The sequence below is a fragment of the Trachemys scripta genome, chromosome 10, assembly GCF_013100865.1.
Source record: "Trachemys scripta elegans isolate TJP31775 chromosome 10, CAS_Tse_1.0, whole genome shotgun sequence".
Lineage (NCBI taxonomy): Eukaryota > Metazoa > Chordata > Testudines > Emydidae > Trachemys > Trachemys scripta.
Genome location: NC_048307.1, coordinates 72,185,162 through 72,200,502, shown reverse-complemented (window position 1 = coordinate 72,200,502; position 15,341 = coordinate 72,185,162). Strand labels below are relative to the sequence as shown.

Here is a 15,341-nt window from a genome sequence, read left to right as displayed (position 1 = left end):
TGATGTAGTGCCATCTCCACAGACTTGCAGCAACATAGTTTGCTTTTCTCTTTCCTCTTCCTAATGGGAGACATTCACCTCTGTACAGAGGAGCTATGCACTATGTAAATTCCACTTAAGCCTCATTGGAAAACTAAAGTAGGATGTAGGTTGAATGTTACTCATGTGCTAACCTTCTACACAGGGTGATGTTCACCCATTGTGATTAATGACAGGCAAACATCAGACAGTATGGAGAAGCTGAAGTGCAGAGGCATGCAAAAAAATTGTACACAAAAATAAGGTTAAGCAACTTTTTTGGTTTGGTTCAAATTTTGGGGAGAAAAAAAAAATCAGGTTGAATCACTTTTGGGATCCATTGAGATTATGAGTGAAAGTTCAGGTTTTGTTTGGTTTAGATTTGATTGATATTTTGAGAGAAGATTTAGGGTCAGGTTGTGGGCAGAAGTTTCAGCCTGATCCCCCTTTTTTTTTTTTAATTAAAAATATTTGCATCCTTAATTCTAAAGTTGTCTCTGATCGCAGAGACCTCATGTGTTTCCATCACAAATCTGATCACCTTCTGCTCCCAGTGCAAGGCACATTCCTCTGATCCTGTGTTCATTAACATATATATATATTGTGACAAAGTTCCTCCTCTACCTTGGTGGGTCCTGCGCTTATTGACAGATTTGCTCACCTCACAGATTCACCATGTGGGTCAGGTAACAGCCCAGAGACCTTCCCCTCTGGTAGAAACCAGAGTCCAGGTCAATTCCTCCTGTGTCTGATCAGGAATTGGGAGGTTTGGGCGGAACCTACTCCGGGTTCCAGCCCAGGGCCCTGTGGACTGCAGCGGTCTAGAGTGCGTTCTGGTACAGCTGCGTGACAGCTACAACTCCCTGGGCTACTTCCCCATGGCCTCCTTCCAACACCTTCTTTACCCTCACCACAGGACCTTTCTCCTGGTGTTTGATAATGCTTGTACTCCTCAGTCATCCAGCAATATGTCTTCTCACACTCAGCTCCTTGTGCCTCTTGCTCCCAGCTCCTCGCATGCACACCACAAACTGAACTGAGGTCCTTTTTAAACTCAGGTGCCCTGATTAGCTAGCCTGTCCTAATTGATTCTAGCAGGTTCTTAATTGGCTCCAGGTGTCTTAATTTTCCTGCCTGTCTTAACTGGTTCTAGCAGGTTCCTGATTACACTAGTGCAACCCCTGCTCTGGTCACTCAGGGAACAGAAAACTACTCATCCAGTGACCAGTATATTTGCCCTCTACCAGACTCCTGTACCCCACTCATCTGGGTCTGTCACAATATATATATATACACAAATCACTCCATTGTACATACTTCTTACCCTTGGGAGAGGATGAGAGAACAAAACAGGTCAGATATTAGTCATATTGTTTCATACGTTGTTGGGTGGTGCTCAGACACTACAATTATGAGCACAGTATAAGAACCTATGTAGAACAGAATAAAATAGAATTTCTTCTGGGACGACATTTCTGGCAGCTTTGTTATGGATTCATCCTGAGAACTCCGAGGCAACATAAGGCCCTTTTAAGAGGAAATATGGTTATCACAGAAAAGCCTCTCTCACAAAGAGAAATCAGTATCCATAGAGCTGCTTTACTCACTTTAAGGAGCTGATTTTGAAAGGGACCTCAAAGCAGCCTCCCATTTGTTCTGCACCTGCAATTCAAGTATTTGTAGTGCAAATATTTGTAGGTACAATGGATGTAATTTAGTCATTTGCCTTAGTTGCTAGTGCAATCAGGTAGTGAGACATCTGCATGGCATCAGTTTCACCAGCACATATTTGCATGTGAAGTTATTCGCTCCTGCAAAACTTGGGGCACAAAATAGAGATGCAGCTTCTAAAACTCAGTCCATCGGGCCTTGTCTACACTGCAGACTTTTGGCGGCAAAGGGCAGCTTTTGGCCACTAAACAAAACCACCTCGATGAGAGGCGTTAAGCTTTTGGTGGCAAAGTTAAAATGACAAAGCATCAGTGTAGGTGCTGCCGTTCATTATATCGCCAGAACTGGCCTCCCCCAGTATCCCACAATGCCCGCCGTGACTGCTCTGCTCATTGTTTTGAACTTGGCTGCCCTGGAGGCTTGCACCCCTCCCCTTTCAAGGGTCCCTGAAGTTCTAACAGCTCAGCATGCTGCTCTGCTCTGGGAACAGAGCGCTCTTGCTCTCTCCCTCACTATGAACACAGAGGCAGGCAGGCAGGAGCCAGTGTGTGTGTGTGAGCAAGAGACTGCTGTGCTGTCAAGGAGGGAGGTGGGGGCCGATGTTGGGGGTGTCCCCCCTCCCCCTGCCTCAAGACTGGTTGCTTTTGGCTGCTGTCTGAACTTAGAGACAGCATGCCGACACACTCACTCTCCCCCAATACACACACTGTCTCTGTCTTCCCGCTACACACACACACACATACACACACACACTCCCTGTCACACACTCTGCCCCCTTCCCCTCCACACACGTCAGTTGAAAAGGAGCTGCCAATCTAATAGGATGCCCATGGAATGATGGGATTGAGAAACCTGCATTGCTTGACACTGTACCTGCCCCATGATGCATTACAAACCCTTCCCAAAGCATCCTGCAGCCAGTGGCACAGTGGGATAACTACTCACAGTGCACTGCTCTCTGTGTCGATGCAAGAGCTGCTAGTGCGGATGCGCTCTGTCGACTCAAGGAGCAGAATGTGGACATGCAGCAGCGGTTTAATTAAAACTCTTTAATTGAAGTGGCATAACTTTTGGAGACAAACATCTGCAGTGTAGACATAGCCTAAACGTCTTGGCCACCCTAAATCTCGTAGCTTCCAAAAGCCTTTAAGCCACTCAGAGATCTATGGGTTCAGTGTGTGGAATTTTGAAATGAAATCTATGGGGCCAAATCCTCAGTGAGGGCGATGACAATGAAGCCACATGGATTTGCACCAGCTGAGGCTCTCTAGCTCAGAACAACCTGAATGATTTTCAATCTTTATTCTAAAAAGCAGGGAAGCGTAGCATCAAAGCCAAAATCCTTAAACTTCCTTTATTTTCCCCCCACTCTGCCAGTGATTCAATTACTAAAAGCACCCATCAGCAATTATGAGAAATCTAATCATCTTACTGTACCAGTCGGGATGATTACTATGTGATATCAATAACATGATCATCATTTTTTAACAGAATCTGTTCTGGAACTAGACATTGTAGCCAATTGGCTGATACAAGTTCCAAAGCATATTTTCCAAAGCCCTAGCATTATTCAGTGCCTTAATGGTTTCCAATATTTTTTAATAAATACGTTCAACTCAGGTGGGTAGTTGACGGCTCATGTTTTTGCAAGCAGTTCAGTCCGTACAAATTGGAAATGGCATTGACTCTGGAAGCACAGCCTCAGAAAGGGTGACATCACAGCATTGTACATTTCTGATTGGCTGAAGCCAGGCTGTCACATCCCCCTTGTCCGCCCTCCATCCCCCAAATGCTTTCTTTAGTGATGATTTTTACTGAATGTTACAAGTTCATGATGAGGCAGAGTCTGATGATATGGACTTCACTAGGGCTAATCATGGAGTTAAGGGACGATTCCAAATCTGGCCCAGTGGCAGCAGAATGGGTAAATTAAGCTTTTGTTGGTACCTCTCCAGCAGAGTTTGGGTATTCAAATGGTTTAGGCCTCTCATTCTGCACACTGGGCCAGCTCCTCAGCTGGTGTAAACTGGCATAGCTCCATTAACTTAAATATCTAGATTTAGCACAATGTCGTCTGAAAGAGACAAACTCCATTGCACCCGGGCAAGGGCACGTCTTCACTACCCGCCGGATCGGCGGGTAGCAATCAATCTATTGGGGATCGACTTATCGCGTCTTCAGTAGACGCGATAAAATTGATCCCCGATGGCTCTGCCGTCGACTCCGGAAATCGACCGCGGCAAGAGGCGGAAGCAGAGTCGACGGCGGTGGGCAGCGGTCGACTCACCGCCGTCCTCACAGCCAGGTAAGTGGACCTAAAATACGCAACTTCAGCTACGCTATTCACGTAGCTGAAGTTGCGTATCTTAGGTCGACCCCGCCCCATAGTGTAGACCTAGCCATAGATCCATGCTGGAATCAGAACTCCAGTTCGGCTTTCAGCTGCCATACTGATGATGGTGCTGTTGCTATCACTCGGGTGCACATTGCCAGACTGACAAAGTTTGCCATCAGGTCCTCTGTGTTTCAAAGCTAACTCGCCCAACCCAGCTGTCCTGAAGTGGGAAGAGGATATCAAAGAGTGATGTCAGAGCAAAGCATGAGTTCACATCACTACGATGAGAAACACACCTGATTCCCATAGATACTCTGGTAGTCTTTCAGGTGTTTGTGCTGACATGTAATCGGAGTAAAAAAAAAGGGGGGGGGAGTATAGAGAATAAAAAAAGAAAGAAAATGAGTTAGCTGTGGGGATCAGCACCAAGCCTCATAGCTCTTTGTTCAGCGGCTGACTTGCATCTGTTCAAGTCGGTTTGTTTTATTAATGCTTGCTGGCCTAGAGCTAAGAGAGCGATGTTAAAGATTCAATGTTAGCACAACACTGACATATAGATTTGTTTTCCATGAGAAAGAAATTAACAGTCACGCGTAAGATTGAACCCGGAACCTTTGGCTTTTCTGTCCACCCAGTTTAAGGATTGGCTCAGAGGTGGAGAATGATACATGTGGATTTATTTGTCTGTCCTATCAGCCTAGAACAGGGTGGAGAGCTTTGGCATGCAGGAAGGTTGGTTAACATCAAGCCAGTGGCCTTCGTATGAATGAATAATTCTTCTCTCTCTCCTCCCCAAACCTGCCCTTCAGAGAAGAGTTGCTGTAACCTTGGTGGCAATCTGGTGATTTAGGGACTAGAGTGCTTCCCTCCTGTGCACACATATCAGTTAACCATCGCCGTGCTGGGAGTCGCCTTGCTGCTGCAATTCATTCTTTTAGTGTTTATCATTTCTCTTGGAAATGTGTATAGGGAGGAGAATCTCCCCTTCAAAGCACTAAAGGGCCATTCCTCTTTGTAAAGAGATCTGCACACCCGGCACCTCCCACCTATCTCCCTGATCAAAGCTTTAAGACCATGGGTATGGCAACATATTGGGTTACAACTAGGATAGGTTAATAGGATAGGAAAGGGCAGGAAAATTACACACACCTTCAACCCTCTCCCTGCCAAACAACATCAACAAATCCCCAGACTCCTGACTCTGAACTATTTTTTTATATTCATAAACATGCACTTAACTTATTTTTCTTTTTTCACATTTTTGCTGCTGTGCCTGAACTTCCTGGGTCTAGCCAGGGCAGGAACTGGAAGCACTGAAAGATCATAATTAAGGCTTCTCTGGTGCAATACGCAGCTGATCAGAAACAGAAAGTCCTGGAAAAACTCATGGCAAAAGCTATCATCTGGAGACTTCATTTCTATATTTGCAGACCTAGTGGCTTGGAGAAACACCAGAACTGTCAGGCACCTGTCTTCTGAACCTTGGGAGGGACTATCCATTATTCCCTTACCAACTCACTTCCCTCTCCCCTCCATTGCTTCCAAATCTGAACGATCTATCCTCAGGGAGTGAGAAGGGAGAATTTTATGCAGATTTGAACATTTGCTTTTCTTTAATGATTTAGGTGGGTGTTGCAGTCCCACTGTGACCTTCCTGGGTCGTCAAGTAGTGTAATAAATACATTAGCAAAATAATAAATTCATTATTCTTAAACCACTCCTAATATCCTTGTCTATTTCTCTTCCTGTCCAGAATGTAACTGTAATCCCACTGCAAGGGGCTTCTAATGGCATCATAATACACAAGTGTTGCTCAAGTCACCAGAACCTCTGAGTTGGAATGGCAGCCTGAATTTATATATGCCTTTGAAGGGGGAGACTTTAGTTAATATTATATAAAATAGTCATCTCACCAAGTCTTTTTTCTCACCCTTCACTAGTTCCTGCCCCACTCACCAGTATACCTGTTATCTTCTTTGTCAAGTGATTTTGGTCTGGCCTGTCTCTCTCATTCCCGGTTTGAATTTTCATCCCGATTCATCTTCATTCTCATCACCATTTTGACTTTCAAGGCTATTTAACATCCCAACAGGGATGTAATGAGATTTGCAGACTCTACTTTCCTGCTGCGCCAATCACAGTGACCGGCTAAGTACCTACTCATAGGAAGGATGGAAACAGCCCATTTTTAGAAGACTATCACAAGTGTTTACAGGTAATAATAAAATGCTTCCTGAGCCTTAATTAACATTAGGGGACAGTGTAGGCCAGGAGTCTGCATGCTGTCCCTGTATTGATAGTGTCCCCAGTCTGAACAATCTCTCCTCCCCTCCAAATGAAGAAGCCTCACATGCTCCACACTGATCTAACCGGTGCACCAAGCATCCATTTTTAATCTTGCCAAATCAATTACAAACATTACAGGCTGCAATTACCTCGGGAACTCCTGAAAAACTAATTAGTACAAGTCCTAACGATGAATTACACCTTTCCTTTGGCTTTATGCAGCAGAATATCTGTGCTCTGAAAGAGCCCACGCATTGCTCAGCCATGGCAAATAGAATCTTGAGGCAGCTCTGAATTATGTTCCCAGGCCACAGTGTGCTTATCACAGGATGGGCCGCAGTGGGCTGAAAGCCAGGGCACCGACTTGCCCAGGGCTCAGTTCAGCATTTTAAGTAGGTGTTGTAAGATGTAAAAAGTCCTGGACAAGTGTCCCACTGAAATGGAGATCCAATGGGAACCGGCAGAGTTCTATCATTGTCATCTACACCAGTGGTTCTCAAACTGGGGCCGCTGCTTGTGTAGGGAAAGCCCCGGCGGGCCGGGCCGGTTTGTTTACCTGCCGGATCCACAGGTCCGGCCGTTTGCAGCTCCCACTGGCCACAATTCACCGCTCCAGGCCAATGGGGGCTGTGGGAAGCGGCGGCCAGCAAATCCCTTGTCCCGCGCCACTTCCCACAGCCCCCATTGGCCTGGAGCAGCAAACCGCAGCCAGTGGGAGCCCGGCCCGCCAGGGGCTTTCCCTACACAAGCAGCGGCCCCAGTTTGAGAACAACTGATCTACACCATGGCAATAAAGCAGGCTAACGAGATGGGTCTCTATGCTGGAGACAGCTTGTATCACTGTCCAGCTGATGCTCTCATTCAGTGATGTGAGGATTTAAACAGTCCTCCTTGGACATATGGATGGATCAACCTGACCCAGATTCGTGGGGAACCAGGGAAATTAAAGGGAAGGAATGGGATGATCTTAAAAATGAACTCCATTGCTGAGGCTGAAGATAAGAGACCGTTAGTCAAGCCCCAAAGGGTAGAGTTGATTCAGTAACTATCAAGGTCTAATTCTGGCATTGTATTTCTTCCAGGAGTGTATGTCCTTTAATTAAAGACACTGTTGGATGCAAGTGTGTCCACTTACACCCTAACAGAAACTTCATGAAAATGTTAAGAGCTGAAGTCTGCTCTTGGATGGCCACACTCAAGTCTGAAGAATAATTATATTAGATTTAGGTTAAATGTATGTATGACATATAATATATTGTGTCATGGATGTGCCTGGCTCCTTACAGAGCAGATAATGGCCTTGTCCCTGCCATGAGGAGCTTCAGTATAGGTCAGGACTGTAACAAATGACAACAGAGGGAAGGCTTGGGGGAATGCAGGAGGATGAGGGCAAAGGCTGTATGATCACGGAGAGGCTATTGCATGCATCTTGAGGTGTGCAAAGATTTATTTGTTTGTTGGCAGTTTCCCACAGGGAACCGTTAATGTAATCATCATCAGTAATGGACCCTATTCCTCCTCCTAGTCTCCTTCTTGGTCCTGGTGGTTAGCCATCATGGTCCAACTCCTGCTTCTTTGAAGTTAGTAGAAAAACTTCCATTTACTTCACCAATCAGGCCATAGGTGATGAACTGAGGGGGGAAAAAGCTACTTTTGACTCACTAGAGTAATTCCCCTGAAAGTTCTGTCAAAATCAAGGTCAGGTAGCAAACCTAAGTGAAAATCACCAAATGAGTAAAAGGGACATCTGCAAGAAGCCAGTTCTCTCCAGCAGTAGACAATAAAACATGTTTTGCTTTTGATCCAGTCAGTTAAAATATGGATGACTGGGTGACCTGCCAGAAAAGTAAAATGTGACTGCAACATCCCTAGAAATGCCCTGGGGAGCTCTCTTCCCCTCCCCCCCTGCCTGCATGTATACATGCAGGTAAAGAGTAACTGTTTGCAGAGCATAGATCAGCTGTCACTTCCTTGTACAATGTGAGGCTGTATTTTATCAACAAGAACGAGAAGTCATATTTTCTTTTGTGGAATTTGGCAGGACAACTGATTTCTGAGGTTTGGTGCCCAGCTGCGATGTAACAAGGGCGGCAGCTTAAAATGAAGGGTGGGAGGCAACTGAAAGAAACAATCCAGAGTAAAATCGAAAAGCCAGAGAATGTTGACTTGAAGGGAAGCGATGGCCTTTCCCCCCACACACCCTCTTGTTAAATCATTGAACATGCAGAATTCTTTCACACAACACAAAGCTCCCTTTTCACAGAAAATAAACAAATATGCACGCACACAAAAGCAGAGCTAATTGAGATCGAGTCATATCTCAATAAATATGCAAATTAAAAATCAAAACAAAGAAATTCTATTTATCACATCATAAAGTTGCAAATTGCTGTTGAGGCTCTTGTAGGCTGCAATAGATGAGGTGACGGGGCTATAGGTTTTAAATTAGTAGGCCAGCTAACATGTGCATGTGTTTTCATTGTAATAGCTGGTGGCTCACCCTCTGTAGCTATATCGCCCCCTCCCTTCCTCTGTACCATGTCAGCATTCGGTGCTATTAATAAACTATATGTGCCTTCAAGTTCCCTAATGTAATGTCATCGGCTTTCCCTTCTGTTTACCTTCCATAAGACAATATCATTATTCTTTGGTGAATCTTCTCTCTCATCTCTTGCTTTTTCCAGCCCTTAAAAAAAATGGGATAGGAAAAAACCCCAATTCTCCGTGCACTAATATACATGCCGCCAAGGTTGTTCATTACCATGTCTCACGATTTGCATTCTCTCCTGAGGGAACAGGGATGTGTGATATGGAGAGCAGGCATCTCCTAATGAGTTTGGTCCCTTCGTTAGTGGGATTGTAACCTGCTCCCCAGCAGGCTACATGTTGCCATCTTTTCAAAGAACCTCTATTCTGCTTGTTTGAACTGATCCATTTGTATTGCTTTGTGTATGGTCTAATGCACCTACCATAGATGGTGAATTATTTGGATGGAAAATTCTGCATAGCAGAGAGATGTGAGGGGAATTGGCTGGTTTGGGGACATTAGAACATAAGAAAAGCCATACTTGCTCAGACCAAAGGTCCATCCAGCCCAGTATCCTGTCTACCAACAGTGGCCAATGCCAGGTGCCCCAGAAGGAGTGAACCTAACAGGTAATGATCAAGTGATCACTCTCCTGCCATCCATCTCCATCCTCTGACAATCAGAGGTTAGGGACACCATTCCTTACCCATCCTGGCTAATAGCCATTCATGGACTTAACCTCCATGAATTTATCTAGTCTTTTTTAAACCCTGTTGTAGTCCTAACCTTCACAACCTCCTCAGGCAAGGAGTTCCAGTAGCTGGCAATGTGACAAAGAGCTTTTCAGCTCCTAAGTCACAGGTGTGATTATTGCTTGTGTTGGTAATGATAAGATATTGGTACCATCTAACTGCTATTTGTTAGTGAATTGAGCTGGTGGTAACAGTCCATTTCCTTGTGAACATGTGCACAAATCACCGTAGCTATTACCACAGGTAGTGCTAGTTGTTTGTTGGCCAGCAAAGAAGCCAATGACTGAATGACCCAGGGAGACAGAACACTTCTCAGACCCTCGAAGATGGACTATCCAAGTCTAGGTTGGAACATATCAGTGGTGGAAGTATAGGGAAGCTATCGCTGCTGCTGTCTTTGCCATAGTTACTCTGTGGCTAGAGAAGGGGAAATTCAGTCTCCAGGGCTGTCAGTTTGTCTCCTTTCACCTGCACTAAAATTCCTAGGAAATAAAAGCAGGAAGATGTACATTCTGAAGTACCCAGAACCTTCTGTTGTCCTCAGGCACTGCTATTTGGTTACCAACCTGAAGCAACTGCACTAATCTGAAAAAAATTACTCCAAATCAGTACTCATGCAATTGATTGAGAATTTGGTCCAGTGTCTCCAAGTTCCATTTCCTTTCTAACAAGTCGCCGGCTCCTTGGGCTGCAAGGAGTATATTATACCAATTATCCCAAAGCTGCACTTTACATTTGTTCTTGGGAGCAAATCAAATCATTGGCATGCTTCTCTAAGGCCTTGGGTGCGTTGGTTTGATGTGATAGACTGCCTGGCTACTCATATAGGGCCTGATAAAGCATGCGGCAGTCTATGAGAACCTTTCCATTGACTTAAATGGACTTTGGAACAGGCCTGTCTTGCTGCTGCCATTGATAAGTCTCCAGATATGAACACCTAGTGCTGTTGTTAAGGCATTTTCAGTAGTAGGCCATCAACTGTGGATCTTGCTTTCATTTTGGTTCACCAGGGCCTGGGTCTGTTGACCATGAGAACATGTTGTAAGGTCTGTCTCTTTCCTCAGGCTTTTGCCTGTTTGGGGGTGTTTATGGCAAGGATTGGGGCAACGATCTTGACCGTTAGTATTAGTCTGCACGTTATGTATACAGATAGTTTGTACAGTTCCCATAGCCTATATTGATGGGGCTTTTATCAACTGAAAAAATGCATACAAATAATAAGGTTATGGAGAAATAGGTCACAGAATTGGTGAGGGAGTTGTTCTTGGATATACAGGTACTGCAGGTGAGTCTGAGTCTCTTCTCTAGAACACAGGTGGTTGAATCAGCATTGGGGCAGCTAAGTCCCATCACTACATCATAGATGACTGAATTCCAGTGTATCCAAGAAGCTTGTTGAAACTGGGTAAATAATATTCAGAGTATTTTATTCTTTTCTTTTTAAAAATTTCTTTATTTCTTTATTTTGACAATCACAAAGAAGCAGCAGCATAGTTTAAAAATGAAAGGGTCTGATTTCCCTGGAGTTTTACTCTTTTTTGAATACTGTCATGGTAGACTGGGTAATTTGTGCCATTCCTGTGTAGTTCAGAAAAAAAAAAATCAAAGTCCTCTGGCCGTCCTCTGCACAGAAAGCTGAGATGATTTTTAAGTCGTGTGTAACAACAATTGCTGTGGGTTTTTTTCCATGTCACGTGCACACTTTCACTTTTGAGCTCCTTCTGACCCAGATTTCAGGGAAGGTTGAAGGGAAGCCAGAAACTATAGAAGTGCATAGTGTTTTCATTTATTTATTTTCAGGCTACACAGACCTATTAAGCATGTGGAGAATCCCTATACAGTACAACCCTGAAGTGAGCGAAGCCAAAGATCATCAGGGGAAGGAGTGGGCACTGCTAGATAGTGTTTGCTTCTGTTTGCAAAGCAGCCCATACACAGTTAAGATCTGGAGGCTCAAAGTGAGGAAAATCTTACATTTTTCTGGAGTACAGAGCAGTGAGAAAAGAGATCCGTACACCCAACCGCAACGCTCCAAACCTTCAGCATGTTCTAAAACCTCAGATGCCGTAACTGCTATGAGACGGCTGAGAGCTGGGAAAGTATTGTGGTAACTGACATGCAAATGAGCAGAGCACACATTAAAGCTATGTGTTGTCCATCTGCCAAGCCATTCATTGCTCCCAACCTGGGACAGATTAGAAGCACTGACCTAGCGTGGAAGATTGTTATTCCTTTCCCAATCCCCCAAAGCAATCCTCTCTCCTACCCTGAGTCAGAGCGAAACCAATGACCTAGAAGTAAATGACTGGGTCCCAGTTCCCCTGGTTCATCCAGTCTCCTGACCTGGGCTGGCTTGAAACTGTTGACCTAGAGATGAAGGACTGTATCCTGTTTTCTACCCCCACAAGCCAGCCGGCCCCCTTTCCAGAACTAAGGCCAGATTGAATTAAATAGGAAAGGCTTTCTATCCCCCTAGCCATCTGTCTAGTGGTTACAATTCATTCAGAAATATTTCATTCAGATATTTTAAATACAGAACATATTGAAATGAGCTTTGTGAATTCAAGTGTGCGCATAGAACAGTTGTGACCATTCTTGAATGCACATTGCTAAGTTAGCCTATGGGGATCTTGAGGGATCTTCTGGCTCTACTTTCAGAGAGACAGAAGAAGATGTAAGTGACACCAGCTTAGATTGTCTGTGGATTCCCTTAGACTCACCTCTGAAGTTGGCCTTGCCTCATAAATACTGGTTGCAAAAAAAGATCTGTCCCTTTTGAAATGACAGAGCTTCAGGTGCTGCAACCCTCCTTGTTCTTGGCATAGCTGTGGTCAATGTCCCTGGAGCCTTTACTTTCTGCTTACTCCTCCGCTTCCCCATAACACTCGCCTTTACACAGCGCACCATACAAGGATGTCCCAGCACTTTAACCCACATGGATTAATTAGGTCTGACACGAAATATGGAACGAACAAGATGGGGATGATGGTTAAACCAACAACCTCTTTGTAACCGGATACCGTGTCTTCTCCCCCGTGCCTTAACATGGTTTACTTAACCTTGTAAGCTCCTCAAGACAGGCACTATGTTGTCTGTCTTCAAAGCACCGGGCATGCCTGTGGTGCTGTATAAACATTAATAACAATAATGTGTCTGTCCCAGGAGGTACATAAATATCATTCTCTTCATTTTACAGATGGGAGAACAGAACAAAGAAGTGATGTGATTTGCCTGATGCCACACTGGCAAAGCCAGGAATAGAACGAGGGAGTCCTGACTCCTAGCCCCATGCTCTAACCACTAGACAATACCACCTCACTTTGTTGACATTCTGTTTCTTTTATGATTCCTTGACAGGAGCAGCAGCACCAACAGCCTGGAGATTGATGATGAACCTCCTTGTGGGGAAGATATTGATTACAATACTGACAGCTGCTCTGACCAGGAAGGGGACTTCTCTGAGCTAGACGAAGAGATCCGGGAGATCTCCCTGAGGGCAGAAGGAGAGGTGGAAGAGGAGGGGGCCAGCGAGGGACAGACATGCAGCTCCAGCGTTCTTGGAGGGTTTTACATTTCCAGCCACCAAACAACCAATAGCAAAGCTCTCCCATTACCATCAACGTCACTCAGCGTGTTTGCTGGGTTTGAAAGCAGCCCTGCGTGAACAGAGCTTTGACTTACCGAGCAATAAGCAAATGGGTCACTGCTCCTCTTTACCCGTTTGCCGGCTTCAGCTTTGTTCCCAGATGTGTTGCCCCAGTTCTGCATGGAAAACTGACTTTATGGAAAATATATAGAGAGAGAAAGGTTCCCTACCCTGTGCATACAGGGAGGGGTGAGCAGTCACTTGTCCATATGGTGCAATGTGAATACTTAGGGCATTCTTATACATCGTCACCAGTGCAATCACTTTCTCTAATTTAGTTGTCGTGGCTTCATGCAGATTGTCATGATGGTTGATCTTTTGAGTGCCTAAGGTATGGGAGAAGAGTCCTTCACCCCAATTCCTTTCCTTACTCTTGTGACTTAGAAAATCTCAGAAGATCTTTTTCTGAAGATTTTTGGCCAGAGTTGAGATATTTGTTTCATTTTATTGCTCTGAGGTTTTGCTGCATGTATCTGAATTCTAGGGGCCTGATCCAAAGATTACCATTGACGTTAATGGGCTTTGGATCAGGCCCTGTGTGCTTAACAACTAGCCATATTCCAACATACCTGGAGAACCCACCACCACCACCTACAATAGTAACCAATCCAACCAATAATTAGAATGGAGCAGATTCAGAACCTCAGGCAACTCTCTGATTGGGAACCCACCAGGCATGCTGCAAAGCTCATCTTCTTTCCTCAGTGCGTGGGGAGGAAGTGGACCAATACAATGGTATATAACAGGGATCGGCAACCTTTGGCATGCGGCCCGCCAGGGAAAGCCCCTGGTGGGCCAGGCCGGTTGTTTACCTGCCGCGTCCGCAGGTTTGGCCAATTGCGACTCCCACTGGCCACGGTTCGCCACTCCAGGCCAATGGGGGCTGTGGGAAGCGGCGGCCAGCACATCCCTCAGTCCACACCGCTTCCCGCAGCCCCCATTGACCTGGAGTGGTGAACCGTGGCCAGTTGGAGCTGTGATCTGCCGAATCTGCGGACGCGGCGGGTAAACAAACCAACCCAGCCCGCCCAGGGCTTTCCCTGATGGGCCGCATGCCAAAGGTTGCTGATCCCTGTTATATACCATTTTATTGATCCACTTCCTCCCCATGCACTCAGGAAAGAAGATACGCTTTGCAGCATGCCTGGAGGGTTTCCAATCAGAGAGTTGCCTGAGGTTCTTTTATTGCATTTTCTCAAGTATGCATGCTGAGGATCGTCCATGCTTATGGAAACACCACGTGCACATGTGTTTCTTGCACACTAGGCCAAATGCTGCTCTCAGGCACACTGGAATAAATGAATCGGTAAAGTGCAGATTTACACCAATGGACCTGAGTGCAGACTTTGTTCCACTGCGTACAGTGGAGGTGACACCCTTTCTCTGTAAGACGTCTTTCCAGTAGCATGCATTGAGAGACTACAGGTACTGCTGATCACATAGGGGGACTACAGTTAATATTCAGGACTTTTCTTAGGGAGAGGACTCCCCTGGTGGAACGCTATAATGGAACCTTCCAGAAGGAGGCAAATGTCTCTCCTCTTCAGCCTGGCAAGGATCCCTAGCATTTTATCAAGGGGAACAGTGTGGTACACATCAGCGGTGGCAACACTTGACAGCTGCCTTAGCCAGGTCACCATTCCAGTGGCCATTATCTATTTTTATTTATAGGGCTGTCAATTACTCACAGTTAATGCAAGTGATTAACGCAAAACAAATTAACTAGATTAAAAAATAGTCGTGATTGTTTGTATTATAGTAATGCCAAGGAGCCCTGGTCATTGACCAGGACTGCATTGCGCTAGGCGCTGTACAAACACACCACACAAAGACGGTCCATGTCCCAGAAAGATTACAGTCAGACTCACTGTTAGAGCGGATCAGAAAATGAAAAGATCGTTTCCTAAAAAAAAAAATGGAATCGTTTTCATTTTGAAGGGTTCAAACCTGACCTATTTTAAAAAAAAAAAATAGATTTTTTTTAATTCAGGTTTTTTAATCAGATGGCTATTGATATAAAAAATAAACGGTCATCAGGAAACAGAAAATATGTGTAACCATTTCATGAAAAACAAACAAAAAATGCCATTAAAAATGAATTCTGGC

The 15,341-nt window shown here is 45.0% G+C and overlaps 1 protein-coding gene across 1 annotated transcript in view; it reads left to right on the top strand.

Moving 5' to 3' along the window:
• Positions 1–13,919, top strand: part of AGBL1 (ATP/GTP binding protein like 1) — a 388,187-nt gene extending 374,268 nt beyond the window's left edge. Inside the window, exon 23 of the mRNA XM_034784899.1 lies at positions 12,947–13,919. Coding sequence (XP_034640790.1) covers positions 12,947–13,253 — 307 coding nt within the window. The 3' untranslated portion in view covers positions 13,254–13,919. The remainder of the gene's footprint in view (positions 1–12,946) is intronic.
• Positions 13,920–15,341: the final 1,422 nt, after the last annotated feature.